Source organism: Sipha flava, unplaced genomic scaffold (assembly GCF_003268045.1).
Source record: "Sipha flava isolate LNK unplaced genomic scaffold, YSA_version1 217_pilon_pilon, whole genome shotgun sequence".
Taxonomy (NCBI): Eukaryota; Metazoa; Arthropoda; class Insecta; order Hemiptera; family Aphididae; genus Sipha; species Sipha flava.
The window spans coordinates 112772-128485 of NW_020272843.1; the positions used below are offsets into that span (position 1 = coordinate 112772).

Consider the following 15714-nt stretch of genomic DNA (forward strand, 5'->3'; position numbering starts at 1 on the left):
TATATACATCATATTGGTGGACCTTCTTTGCTGTTCGCACTTACAAAGCATGAACAATGGATGTTAGAAATAATTGTGTTCTCTTTGAACGTTCTGGTGAATAGCCAGGTACGAGAGAGAAATAAAGAAAAGAGGGAGAGAGATAGATAAATGAAATTGAAAGACTTTTTCTCGAAAGTTTTGGGGGCGATAAACGACAAGATTATTGATCGCAGTGAGCGACCGCCAAGGAAAAAGTTTGTTGGGTCTTTGACGTGTTCAAAGACTATGGACTTTGTTCTGCACTACACGACCCATAGATGGCGTGACTTAAGTTTACGATCGTTCCAGATAGATGGATGGGAGGGGTTGGCGTTTATTGTATCGCGCGTGCGGACCGAGGCACTCCGCAGTTGCCAAATACCCGTGTGGCGTTGTACTACGATTGTCGTCCGCCGCCACAGGTCGTCCCGCCCGAGAAGATAACTTGGTAATATTTTTTATTATTTCGGTTTTTACCGTTTCGACTGTTCGAATGCTGGAAGTTCCGCGAATTGTTTCGTTCAAGATGAGTTAAGGCATACGCTCGTTTGGGCGCATTTCACATCGTCGCGGACGCCGTAAACATCGTTCTTCCCCCGTACACTCGCCATATCGTCAACCTCCAATTCTATCGAATGCAACAGTTCAACGGTAGTAAAGCGATTGAATGCAATATTATCCTACGAAAATAATGACGACAAAACGCGGTGATGCTGGGAAATTGGAAAGCAGCAGGGCGATGATAGTAAATGTTTGGCGGTGAAACGTCAAAGTGGTAGTGTTCTGTTTTGCCGATGTGGATGCAGGGCGCGGATCGAGTTGCAACAATCATGTACGACTTTCGGCTATCGTTGTTGGTGACGAATGCGATAATCATCGTTACGACGGTTGACGGAACGATCGACGGCGAATTGTCCGCAGCCGAAAAATCGTTACAGTTCGAAGCGGCGTTTCAAGGTAAGCTCTATAAATAGGTGTATAATGTGCATATTATATATATACACACACACTAATCAAATCATTAAAATAATAATTCAGTGAATTTTCATCACGTTAAAAAACCAGTGTAACTGTAAATGGTTTGAGAAATTGTAAGATTCAACATTAGGTGCAGGTTAAATGAGTATTTTTAATAAAAATAAAATAACTCCTTATTAGCTAGAATCTGCTATCGTACATAGTTCAAGATAGTTTATTTTACGAGCGATGCTCGACTTGGAAAAATTAAAGAAAAGGGATTTTATTTATTTAAAAAAAAAAAAAAAAGCGTCCCCAAAACTTATTAAGCGTTGTAATTATAACGTAAAAATATTAGGGGGACGCTAAAATTCCTAAAAATTAGTTGAGGTACTGCGCCCCCTCAAGTCAAGCATTGATTACGAAGAATATTAAAATCAAAAACCTAAGACATAATTGTTTGATTTATATATATATAGTATATATATATATATATATATATATATATATATATATATATATACGTATAAATATATTTGTCCGATGTAAAATTTAAAAATAAACGGTACGGCAATATTTCATTTCTATAGATCGGTTTATCCAATGGATCAATCATATAAAATAATGTACAAGACCATTATTATATTGTACTTTGAATTTAAAGATGAGAAAGGTAGCCGCTTCGGGACGTATTCGTCGTCATTGGTGGCACAAGGGAGGACTCCCTTCGCAATACGGGTTTTCTAACCATCACCAGCCTTTGAATATTTTACTTCTATTATACTTATGAACGAAAAGTTTTTTTTCATAATAAATATAAGCAAGTGAAGTACCATAAATCAAATGGTTCAATTCTCACATGTGACTGCACTTGCATGTATTATGTAAAACAAATTTTACAAGTCTATTTGGACTTCACATTATTTTATAGTACAGATTAGTTATATATCAAACTTTTGAAAAAATAATTGTTTATTTTAGTTTCCATAATCAACACAAATAAGTTTAATATTGTTTATTCGCTTGAATGAATTGTATCATCCCTTCATAGGTTGTTAAAGTTATAGGAAGAAGTTTTAGAAAAAAATAAAAGGTTATTATAGTTTTAAACGTAAAATTATTACTAAAATATTAGCATTTTATAAATAAATTACCTAATAATCTATTTTTGAAATATAAAACAATTAAGCGCTAGTAAAATTATAAAACATACTTAGTTAAAATAAAAAGTAATTGGTAAAAATAGAAATTTCTAGACAAAAATGATTACTTAAAAATACTATGGAGAAATTATTTGAAATTTATTTTATTTTCATTTATATTAGTTTTTGTTGACAATATAACTATATCAGTGGTTTTTAAATTTAAATTTGTTATCGGTTTTTTTGTCTCGTATCATTTATTAAATACATTTTTTATTAAACATTTCTAAAACTGTTAACTAATTAATTTTTATACAGAAAAGTCTATTTATGATTTAAACTGATATAATAATTATAAACATGCAAAATAATTCATCCAATAAATCAATGGAATGAAGTCATCAAATTTGGAATAATTTTTGTCGTTAATTGTTACTTCAAATAAGTACATGATTTTTCATCAGGTATTAATAATAATTTTAAATTGAATATTATATTTTACATAATGTATTTCCCGTATAAACTTCCAAGACATATAATGCTTTAAATAAATTTTGGTTCCCCAAAAAATAGGTTAAGACAAAAGCATCATAATAAAACATATTACTTTCAAAAATTAGAATTTATACCTATTTGTGATAATATTTATACACATTAACTATCATCCTTATTATGTGTTAAGCTTATTTAAATGAATATGGTAAATTATAGACATTTGTTTCGTTTTAGTCATCCCTGGATCATTTCATTAAAATAAATTGAGAAAAATGTATAGCCAATGAGCTTATTATAACATTCAGTATTTATAGTCGGTTTTAATTTTTGTCACTAGCATTATTCATAGTTTATATGTTACTTTTGATTTATGATAATTATTTATTAAAATCCAATGCTATAGGTTATAATATTTTTATCGTTTTTATTTTATATTGCGTAAACTTCCGTCTGTATCACGTTTTTTTTTATGTGTACATTGTATATATTGTACGTATTGTGATTTTGGCTCGATATGCTTTTAAATGTGATTTCATTGGCGTTAGTGTGTTTGTGTATTTTTTTTTTTTTCATGTGTATTATTATACCATCTTATAATATACTAATACTTCTCCGTTTTTTAGCCTAATCGGCTTATATGTCGAATATATTAATGTATGATAAGGGGAAATAAAGCTCACGACATCAACGGTTTATCATAACGCGTAGAACATATTTGGTAAGATATATATTTAAGATATATTTAAGTTAAAATATACATCGCGAGTAACTTAAAATCCAAACAATATCAAGTACGCCGTTTTTGTCATCTTCGCCTAACATTTGGATCACCATTGTTCAACGCTGTAGTCCAATAATCAGGTGTATAAATTTAATTTTCAATATTTTATACTTAAGTAATATACATAATTGTGTTTTCCATTTGATTACTATATATTTTATAAGATGAACGAGCCCTAGAAGTCCCACATAAGGGGAATGAATATTTACCATATAACTTAAGAATGTTGAGTACAGAGATAGTTTAGCCAACTATACCGTTAGGATTCTACTAGATAACTATCGGCGGACATTCGGTATTCGTTAAGAATAGTCACGTTACACTATCGTTTTATATAGGTAGTTCTTTATCATATTTCATGGTCCTGAACTATACGTACAAATATATACATGCCATACACATATCTCACCATAAACTAACGATTATTGGTCATACTCATAAAACTCGTTATTTTTCTCTGAGTAGCTATATTTATACTATATATATATATACACATATATAATTAAATACCTTTTATTTTCTAGGTCAGGTCTATGATGATTAAGTTACACGTATAGAAAATTATTGTTTGAGCGAGTATAATATTAACTTATGTACCAAGTTCATAAAATTATAAATAAATAAAATAATTAAAATTATAGAAAGACTTGCAACTAAAATTATAAATTTACAAATGATCAACCATTTAATATCAAATATCCTGTGGAATGTATTTAATTTTTTAGTAAGGACGTAAAATACTTATATTCTATATTTTACTTTATTTGTATGAGAAATGGAAAACTTTATATTTCAACAAGAATGTTCTAATTATATTAAATGTATTCTTATATTTTAATGATAAAAATATTATTTATGATTTATTCTTATATCATACAATTTTTTATTTCAAAATTTATTTTTAATAATTTTACTGCCTTTGAGATTATCATTATGCTATAAAACTAATTATTTTTATCACAAATAGAACATAAGACTAAATTATAAAAAAAACACTGATAAAAAATTATATTATAGCATTCATAATAATGAGTGAATGGGAATTAAGGTGGATGGATATTTTGAGGGAGGTAACTGAAGACTGTAAAATGTGAGAAGTGAATATATCTACTGGAAAGTAAAGAAACAATTAAATAAGAGGTAATTTAAAACACAAGTAGCTTCTTAATAATGAATGATACTAAGAAGAAAATAATTTAAAGACAGGTGGAAGAAGTGGTAGGGAAGTAGATTGTGTCTGATTCTGAAGCGAGTAATGGAGACAATTAGGTGTCTAGGGATGTTTAAACGTTTAAACCAAGAGTGAAGAGGAATATTGAGAATTGTATTTCCATGCCAATTTAATGTTTTGAATTAAATAATTTTGTTTTTGCAATATTATTAAATATAAGAGACAATCATGGTTTATTGTATAGGAATAAAAAAAAAATGTACATATTATTTTAAATGTTTAAATAAGGCGTATTGCATATGCAAAATTAATACATACGTGTATCGTTGATAAAATATGTTTTTCACATGATTATTCTTAGTTATTGTGTAAAATATATGAGAGGTATCAATTATAATTTGAATTAGGTAACTGGGATGTATACATATTTTATATAAATACAAAATAGCAGCGTTATGTAATTAAAGTGATTGCTTCTTATATTCATTCATTAATATATGAGAAATTATTAACTACATAATTTATTATTTATTATAATGGATAAATCGTAAATTAGTGTTTGGAATTTGCATAAGCATATATATATTACATTATACAAAAAACAGAGAATCAGGATGTTTGTGGAATAATATAAGTGGAATTTAAATATATGTAATAATAATTGTTTTATATGAAACTAAATTTAATATACACTAATGTTATATTATATTTATACCATTTATAATGTTAATCAAATAACAAGAATGTTATGTATGCACGTTTTAGTTGTTATTAAACGCTCGAAACTTTATTTGCGATCCTTCATTCGTGTGAGTTATTTGTAGAGAGTAACTCCAACTTGTGACCATTGATTATTAATATAATTTAACAGTTCGTTTAACAGATTTATTATTAGTCACATGTGTACGAATAAACATTATATTAATTTTTGAATTCATGACAAAAATCAAAATGATTAAATAATAGGTATTTTAATTAAATTTGATGGAAATATATTAATTAAATATTTTATTTACTTTTGGTGTCCAGAATACACTAGTAAATATAATTATTTAAATATGTATGCATGTTCATGGACGTATAATAATATATAATACGATATTGTTTTACAGTTTTTAAATTATGTAGATACTTAGTTTATTTTATTTTTATTCTTAAATGTTCAATATATATTGGACTTTCACTAAACAATTGTAAAAATTATTATAACGGAATATATTCTTAATTTAAAGAGCACTTTAATTTTTGCAATTATATTTTTCTGTTCTATAGGTCTTTTAGTGAAGAAAAAAAATATAATACTATCAGAAGTTTAAGCTTAATCTTAGTTTAAAAATTAGGTAGAAAATTAAAACTAATTTAATAATACAAAGTTACTAAGCCTATTAAATGCTGCACGTTAGTATATTGCACAACACTGTATTTATTAGACTTAAATAGACGTGTCAACATAATATGTACACATAACGATTCTAAGATTTATTAATTATAATAAATGTGTATTTTTTTAATTTATATTTTTATTTTTATGATGAAAAAAATATTTTTTTGCTTCTAGCTTTGTGTTATTTTATTAAGTAATTTTGTTGGTGTCATAATTTTTAAAATACTAGTGTTTATTATTGGTAAAAAAAAAAAAAACTTACATTTAAATAGTTATGTGCGTTTTGCGTGAATGACTATATGTTTTATATTTATTTATTATATATTATTGATATAATTTATTACAATATACCAATATAATTTGGAAATCGATATTTTTCGTTAATATTTATTTACGAAAAGTTAAAATAATTGGATTTCAAAAAAAATGAAAATAAATTTTTTTTCGACGAAGTTGTAAACATTGAGTAATTAATTTCAACACAATATATATAATATATATTTTAATATATTTTTAACTTTCATGTTTTTATTATGGCAAGATTAAGTTTTTTATATAAAATACTCATCTACTAGTAATACTGTTTGGCCATCAGATATTAGAATACTATTTTCTACTCCTTAATATGTAGCCTCGTTTCCACAAAAATATCACGAAAATAAGAGGTTTTTTTACCTTTATTTAAAAATAATAAATACAAACTTAAAGTAGAAGACAAAAATATGACTAAATTATATATAATACAATTTATTATTAATTGTTCAAATTATAATAAAAAATCATCATTAAGTATATAAAAATGCAAATTACTTGATTACGTATACGAGTACATGTTCACATTAAAAACATGTGCATTTAAAAATTTATAACTTTAAATTAGTATTTTTCAGAAATTTAAATTAATTTTAAAATCTTTTTAAAGCGATTGAACATATGAATTAAAAAAAAAAAAATGTGCTCTGTAAATTATGAATATTCCATAAAATAATGCAAAATACTTGTTTAAATAAAGTGCACTTAATTTTTTTCTAAAAAGATTTATTTTAAAATAATTTAAAAATTAAAAAAAAAAGTTTAAAGCCACTATTAGTTTAAAATTTAAGCCATAAAAAATAAATATATAATTTATTCAATTATCCTGACACGTTTAAATGTTATAATTAGGTTTGACCAATGAAAATATAAATTAACTAATTTATCTGGTGGGAAAATTATCGATTCTTAATAAGAAATAATACTGGTAAAAAATAGTAGCTTGTGTTAAAAATTATTCATCATAGGAACACGAAAAATTAGTTATTTAAACAAAGAGTGATGATAAATCTATTATATTATTCTTAAAAAATAATTTTGAGATAGGATAAGTGGATTTCAGTTATACAGTATATTTAATATCCTTAAGGACAAATGCTACATATTTAAGCTAATTTTAATAAATGATAAATATTTAAAATATTAGCCTACATTATTAATATTATTTAATTCCCTTTTTTTATTTTAATATATGGATTAAACATGATAAGTTTAAAAAAATTTAAGAAATTTGTAAAGAAAAATATTTTTGTTTATTATTTAAAATAACATTTTCTTAATTTAATTGTTTATTATATAAAAATGGTTCTTTAGCAAATACCTAAATAATAATAATTATTATTTTTAAACTTTTTATTGAAGTGAAATTTCTTTACTGATGGTTTGACAAAAATATTTAGTCACGTGACTGACTGATTAAAATGAAACGACTGAACAACACGCTAATAATTCGTATGCGCGCTGTATATCTGATACTCTACGGTCAGTATACCACCCTACTTTTTTTTCTAAGCCCAACTTAGCGGGTATTGGTATTAGAAATTCCGGACCCAGGGAGATCTGAGTTTTTATGGCCACAGAGTAATTTCCTCCATTCTGGAACAAATGCCCCCACCCCTCATTTTTAATCGGCTATAACTCATTAGGGTTTCAATTTAATGACCCCGGACCAACTGAGAATCGTTGTGCAACGAGGTACGGGACTACAGGTTTCCACTATAGGGAAACCTCTTCCTCCCTCTTTTTTTCTTTTTGTTTTTTTTCTGTATTTCAGTCCAGGAGGTCACTAGAACCCACACCACCGCTGGGAAACGGGGGTTTCCAATTTCCTCCTCCCTTGTTAACCTCAATAGAAGAGATCAATTGCCATTGGTGACTTTAATTAATGTAAACTTTGCTTCAAAACACTCCAAACCACTTATAATTTTTTCCGAAACAAACTTAATTTAATAACGAATAATAAATAATAATCCAATGACACCAAAAACAAGATTAGAATTTACAATTGATCCGATTTTTACATGGTACCTACCTTATGAATAGTCAAGAACTTACATATCATATTTCAGCTATTCTAGATTAGCGTTTCTTAAACTTTTTTATTCGTGAAACCCTTTTAAATGTCCACATTTATCATGGAATCCCAACTTTTATATTTAGCTTATTAGCTTTTTTAAGATTATTTGTAAATAAATTATAACCATATAATAATATTGTATTAAAGGTATTTAGTTCGAAAAATATGTTAAAATAAAAATTAAAATAATAATAATTGTATACATATATATTATAATAATTTAATAATAATTACTTTAATCAGACCAAATATAAATTTAGACTAGCGGTTTTCAAACTTTTTTTCGCGTACCACATGAGTATATAATCAATCAGTCATGTACCATTAATGATTAAAAATAGAGCCATACAAACTTCACATAATTAAATATATTTTAAATAAAAAGGTAGTTAAATACTAAAATATAATTATTATTTATTTATTATTACAAATTTATTAGTGTTTTTAAATTAATATATGAGATAAATATTGAATTTTTAATTTCTATTCGACCACCGTGCGGCCACGTTTCGTGTACCACCATGTAGTCTTTCGCGTACCATTAGTGATACGCATATCATAGTTTAAGAACCGACGATTTAGAGTATTCCATATGGCTTATATATTGTTATTTAATATACAAAGATTTTTTTTCTATATTGTAAACAGTTTTCCACCCTTACTAATCTTTAGTTGAAAATTTTAAAGTTATTTTCTTAAAAATTTTTAAAAAATTACTTAAGCTTCGCGGAACTTTGAAGTGATCTTCGCGGAACCTCAGGGTCCCACGGAACACAGTTTAAGAAACACTGCTCTAGACCAATAATATCTACTTTTTTAAAAGAAATATCTACAGATGAATCCTCCGACGAATGCATGGAAATTGACGAATTAGAATAAGTTTATTCTAGTTCATTGTTTTCATATATTTTTCTAGATAAAAAAAACTATATAGAGTCTTAAAGATGTAAACCATGCCTATCACTATTAAATGATTCAGATTGACATATTTATTTTCAAAAAATAGACAAACATTCTTATTAATTTAGGGATGCTAGATATATGACCTCCACGTGATGCACCTCGGATAATGCTAACAATATATCGAAAGTCTATGAACAATAAGCCTCGATTTAAACATGTCGATAGCTGTGATGGACCCGAATTGTTATTCCAACCTTTCGGTCACGTCACTAATTTATTTTTTTTTGAACTCTTAATAAAGTAATTTCACTTCATACGCGCGTACTTGGAACACGCACCTTTTTTGTTAAATAAATCAAGTACGTATTGAGTTGAGGCCATGGGGGAGAGCGAAACTAATTTTTCTTCAATACAAAATTAAAAATAATTTACAGTTCATTATAGGGGCTTACACATCGGGTCCAGACCCCCCATTGAAATTTCTACATACTCAATGGTTTAAGAGTAAATAGTATATAGTGTATTTTAATTTCCCATTATCTTCAATATAAAGCTGTATAAAGCTTATAGATTATATAATAAACCTATAATGTTTAAATCATGTTTAATTTATATTGATTTTTTAATATTATTTATTATTGTTAATTAAATAATGTATTTTTTATAACAATTTGCTACCAAATAAAAACTGATTTCAAATTATAGTACCTATCCATAATAGTAAGACTTTGTGCAGAATATATGTGATGTGTATATAACAATTGTGACTATTGCTATAGTTATTAACAGTAATTTGTTGGTATTGAAATAAACTATAATTATAATTAGAGAACAGATAAAATAAAAATTTTGAACCCTCCCCTAAAAAATTCGGGAGGGCCGTGTTTGCGCCTAAATACCGTATTTGCACCTATATGCAAAAACCTTGATTGCGCTTAATTAAATTAAAATATTACAATATTACAATATTGTAACCATTTTCCTTCTGGATTATTAGATTTATACATATTTGTTAATCCAAGACTTTGAATTTTTCTGAACCAACATTGCTCCAAGTGAAATCTGCAGGTGGAAAGTTTTGTTTCTTGCCAAATATTAGACGCAGAGTTTAAAATCCTTTTTTTTAGAATATATTTCAACAAGACAAAATTCAAAGTTTAAATATGAACATAAACGCTTAATATTTTCGAATATATATTCATAGACTTCACAACATTTTGATTGTAACAAATAAAACACCAAAGTTATGTAATGATTATTATAAAACTCATAAATTGTAAAAAGTTGACAAAAAAATTGTGTGCAATAAGTAAATTTACCATCGACGTATATAGTATTAATAACTTAGAAATTTCAAATTGTGGTACACGTAAAAATTATAATATTTTTTTGTATGTCATTTACTGCAATCATTGATTCTCCTTTAGATGATAACATATTATTTGATAGTGAAAATTCTTGAACTTCAATAATATTTTTTGGAATATTTGTGTGTATGTTTCTACACGGGTACATTCTGCCACGAATTAATTTAACGTCAATGTAATCTAACGTGTCAAAACTATTATTTGTAATTTCGCCACGTATAATTTTAATTAGGCAATTAGTCATGTCATTAGCTTTTTTTTTTACACGCACTTCAAATAATTTGACGTTTAATTTTTTTTTTTATCAGTATTATGGCTATGATTTAAATTGCTACTCGCAGTTACATTTCCATTTTTAATTAGTCTTGCTAAACACGATTAACGGCAAGTTATATTACCAGATATACTTTCATAAACTTTTCTGAATTTAAAACTGTCGATAATAAGTAAATCTTTAAAATTGTTACTTGCACCTCTTGTAAATATAATTTAATTTTCAATCATTTTTAAAACAAAAATACACCAAACAAAAATGACTAATTAAGTGAAGTACGGTAACGACTAACTTGTGGTCACGAATTCAGAAATACCGTCGTAAAATTCTGTATATCGCTATCTAGGTGTAATACAAATTATCTGCAGCAAAGATAAAAAATTAGATATGATTAAAGATAAGTATTTATGAAGATACTCGTATATCAAGTTACGACTGATATAGAAATTAAATTTTGCAATGTTGTACAGTGGTTCAAAAATTAAAATAATTGGGAAAACATTGTTACCAAATTTATTGATTTGTAATATTAATGAACACAAACAAGTATTTTAACGTATTTTAATTGTATTAAGTGCAATCGAGGTTTTTGCATATAGGTATTGCAAATACGGTATTTAGGCGCAAACACAGTCCATCCAAAAATTCCTGTTTACGCCCCTGGTTTATAACCTAAAGCTCATATTCCTGTTACTTATTCGAGTGAATAAATAAAAATACAAGTACCAAATTGAATTTAATATTTATTTAATAAATATATTTAAAACCTATTGCATATAAAATAAGTATTAATAACAACAACACAAATAATTCTTATATTTAAATTGTACCTTCAGTCTGAATCCTGTATAAAAAAAAACAACAAATAATCATATTAATTATAGTACCTATTAATTATTTTTTAAAAACTTTAATAAACAATTAAGATACGTAAGTTATTTAACAAATATCTAAATAGAAAACATAAGGTTGGTAAGTAGTCAATTAACAAATTCTTAATTTCTTTTTTTCATTTTGGCAAATTTGTTGATTGTTTCATCAATAGATACAATAATATTTTTATGCACATGCAGCAAAGCCAAACCTGTAAGTCTATGCTGGCCTATCATTGATCTTAACCATGTTTTAAATTTACAAAAATATATTTTTGGCCAATATTTGCAAGTTAAAGAATATGGAAACAGATATTGTCAGTTATTATGATTATTATTTGGATTAGGGGCTTCTAGCTCTATAAAATACCCAAATACGCATGCATTTGTGCACAAAAAAATGACTAAATACCTATGTATAACAAAAAGTACCAGATATTATATTGTAAAAAAAAATTAGACGGATAAAATTATTAAGGACTTATATAACTCTGTTAAATACAAAAATATACAATATGCATAAATGCACCAAAAAATGACTAACTAGTAAATATGTGGTAAAAAAAAGTGTTACTTTAAATAACTTTATATTATCTGATAAATACCTCGGTTATGGTTGTAAATATCTATAGCCGTAACAATATCTATGGAAGATAATACCACTATTTGTTCCACGACTAAAAATGTTATGATAATCAAATTTTCTTTATGTTTTTTACGTAATTTTATTGGTATTTTTAGCAAAATGTGGTCTTATTTAATAATATTTGTTATTTTAGTTACATTGATACACAATAATAGTAAAACTTTCTGTTCTTTAATATTTATTATAATTATAAAAACTAAGGACTCAATTCTAAGTTAATTCTAAGTTACACCTATGATAAATATACGAGTATATATATATATATATTAGGGTAGTTATTAAATTTCAAGTTGGACAGTTTTTTATCTCACCCCCTTAAACAGTTTATATACTTTAAGAATGAATACATAAATATTGTATCAATTAGACTAAGTAACTCATGTCTATTTCAACTTAAAATTAAATATAGATAATATAAGTGTTCGTCTTCCAGAACCAAAAATAGTTATATTTTGAAAAAAAAGCAATGCTTTATGTACAATATTTTCAGCATTGTATATCTTAACTTAAAAATTTGTGTAATAACTAGAGTACGGAACAAAAAAAAATCAACAAAAAGGATCAAATCTCAAATTAAAAAAAAAAAAAAAAGATTTCATGTCGAAATCAGAAATCGGTAATAATTATTACTATTACAAATATTATTATTTTAGTGACATATTATAAAATATTTATTATAATATATATCCAGAAGGGTCGTGATTTTTTACTTCTTCAAAGAGAAAAAGGTTGAAAAGGTCATATACTGTAGTGGATACTAAATTATTATGTATATAGTTTTTATCCACTCCCAAAACACTTTTTAAAAAACATTGAAATTACATTTTTTCTATTTATTAAATTTGGAGTCAAAGAAGTAGAAATCTACATTCAAATTCAGTAAGAAGTTAAGCACTATAGTACTTCATAGTAATTGAATACTTAAGTTGTAGTACCCTTTTTTTGATAGTTTGCTTTCTCAAAATAGCCTTTATATGGTTACAGATTTTTATCATGCTTAATAGCCATTACGTTTCTTTGCATGAAAATATTTTGTAAAATATTTTTTTTTTTTGTGAAATAGAGATATTAATATTTAATATTCTATTTATATGCAATAAATAGTTCTTTTAATGTAAAAAAAATGTTATTTTTTCTTTGGTTATAAAAACTAATTATTGTTTTTTTGTCATTATTTTTAATCCCACAATTGTTTCATTAATAAAATTATTAATTCTTCAGGTGACTAATAGACAATATATATATATAATATTATTTTTTAGTTTTTCTAGTGTTACATTCATATAGAATGGCCTACTGAATTTTATAATTTTTCTATAAAATCAGCATAGGGTGGGTCACCCTACATATTTTAAATTAAATATATGCTCCCTTTTTTCACGGTTTATTGTATTTGATTTCTTCTATTCACAATTAGTTTAATGAAATAATTATTAATTTTTACTCAATATAAAATTGGCAATATATCTCATAATAACAAATATTTTTAAATAATTAATCTTGGATCCGGGATGTTAACATAATTTGAATAATTTGTAAAATAATACAGCATGGTGTAATATAATATACATAAAAAATATACATAAATATATGTGCATAGTTATATATATAATGGGATATTGCATTTCATTTTCAGTTTTTGTATAGTAGATATTATTTATTATTTTATAAAAAGTTTGAATGATGTTAGAAATTTGAATTTATAGGTATAACATTACAATTTTTATTTTATTTATGAACTTTAGAGTTTTGGCTATTCTACGGATGAAAATAAATAAAATGTAATGATTTATATAGGTTTCTGTATATTCTAAGACAATTTTCGTGTTCTGAATTGTAAACTTTGAAATAAAAAATATTTACTCCGTATAAATCGTTACTCGAGCAACAAGTCCGTATAAATTATATGTTTAAAATTGTTGTTGAGGGAAAGAAATAAGAATGAGAGTGAAATCCTAGGAAATATGTTCTTAGAGGTGGTAGTTATATACGCAATAAGGATAGACGGTCACAGTTTAGTGTTACATGCCTAACACAAAAATGTATAATCGACGCCCTTTCGTGCTACTATCAACAGTAGTAGCGATGGCTGCAGTGGCAACGGCAGCGGCGGCGGTGGCAACTTGTGTATTGATTAACAACTATTGCTCCGGCGGTCGTTCAGAATGTTCAGAGCGCTGAACACATTTAGTTTTTGCGGTCGCCCCCTTTATCATCCAATGCACTTTTATTCAAATGTTTTTTATTTTAATTCAAAATATTAGAATTGATAAAATCAAGCATATTTTTATGTTTGGTATAGTATACAATTTATATAATATAAATATAAATAATAACAATAACTTTACTGGTTTACAAATCATGGTACAATCTGTTTTTGAAGAAAAATCAATTTCAGATTGTTATTGAATGGCGATGGTGGCAAGTATTGTGTGATAAAGAAGATACGATGTGTTTCAAAATAATTCAACCGATTTTAGCAAACTATAAATATTGCTCCTGTAGCTTGTAGTAAACGAAGCACAAACCTAAATAATAAAATATTGTAATAAATATAAAAATAATTTAAAATTGAAATAAAAATTTCCAAGAAACCGGTTGCTTATGAAAAGGGAAGTCATCAGGTTGACCAATAACTTCAAAGAAAAATGTTAAGCAAATTCAACAACATTTTGTAAGAAATCTGCAAAAATCAGTTAGTCATGCACCCAAAAAACTTTTTATTCTATAGACAATAGTTATGCATGTTTTGCGGATACGTCTGAAGTGTATAGTAAACCATACAAAACTCAGCTTTTGCAGTCTCTATGACAGTGATACGCAAAGAAGGCTTGAGTTTTGCAGATCTATTCTTGAAAAGGATGAAGAGATAGAACAGATTTCCTATCATATCATATTTGTTTTAAATATTACATATAAAACTCAATGTAATTGACTAACTTTTAAAACTTATCCTAACCTGATAATTACAATTTTATAATAAATGTATTTTTTTGAAATCGGATGAATCATTTTGAAGCATTCTGTATATTATAAGTGAGATATTTTGGCCACAGTAGAGAGAAAAGAGATTTGAATGAAAATGGATATGTTCCAAAACATTTTAATTACCGTTACCACCGCAGTACCACCGCTATTTTACGATATTTCAATTTGAACTCATCCGTTTGTACGAGATGAAGACTTGTGCCAAGACCTATACATTTCGTCTTTTATATAATTATTTAAAACTTTCTAGTAAATATGTTTGGAAAAAGTAGAATATCAGCTGTCTTCTTAAAGTACTATCAATATTTTTTATCTTTTTATAGT

General features: G+C 26.2%; 1 protein-coding gene across 1 annotated transcript in view; it reads left to right on the forward strand.

Annotated features, from left to right (window-relative positions):
• Positions 1-372: 372 nt before the first annotated feature.
• Positions 373-15714, forward strand: part of LOC112683006 (pikachurin) — a 53591-nt gene continuing 38249 nt past the window's right edge. Inside the window, exon 1 of the mRNA XM_025553832.1 lies at positions 373-978. Coding sequence (XP_025409617.1) covers positions 816-978 — 163 coding nt within the window. The 5' untranslated portion in view covers positions 373-815. The remainder of the gene's footprint in view (positions 979-15714) is intronic.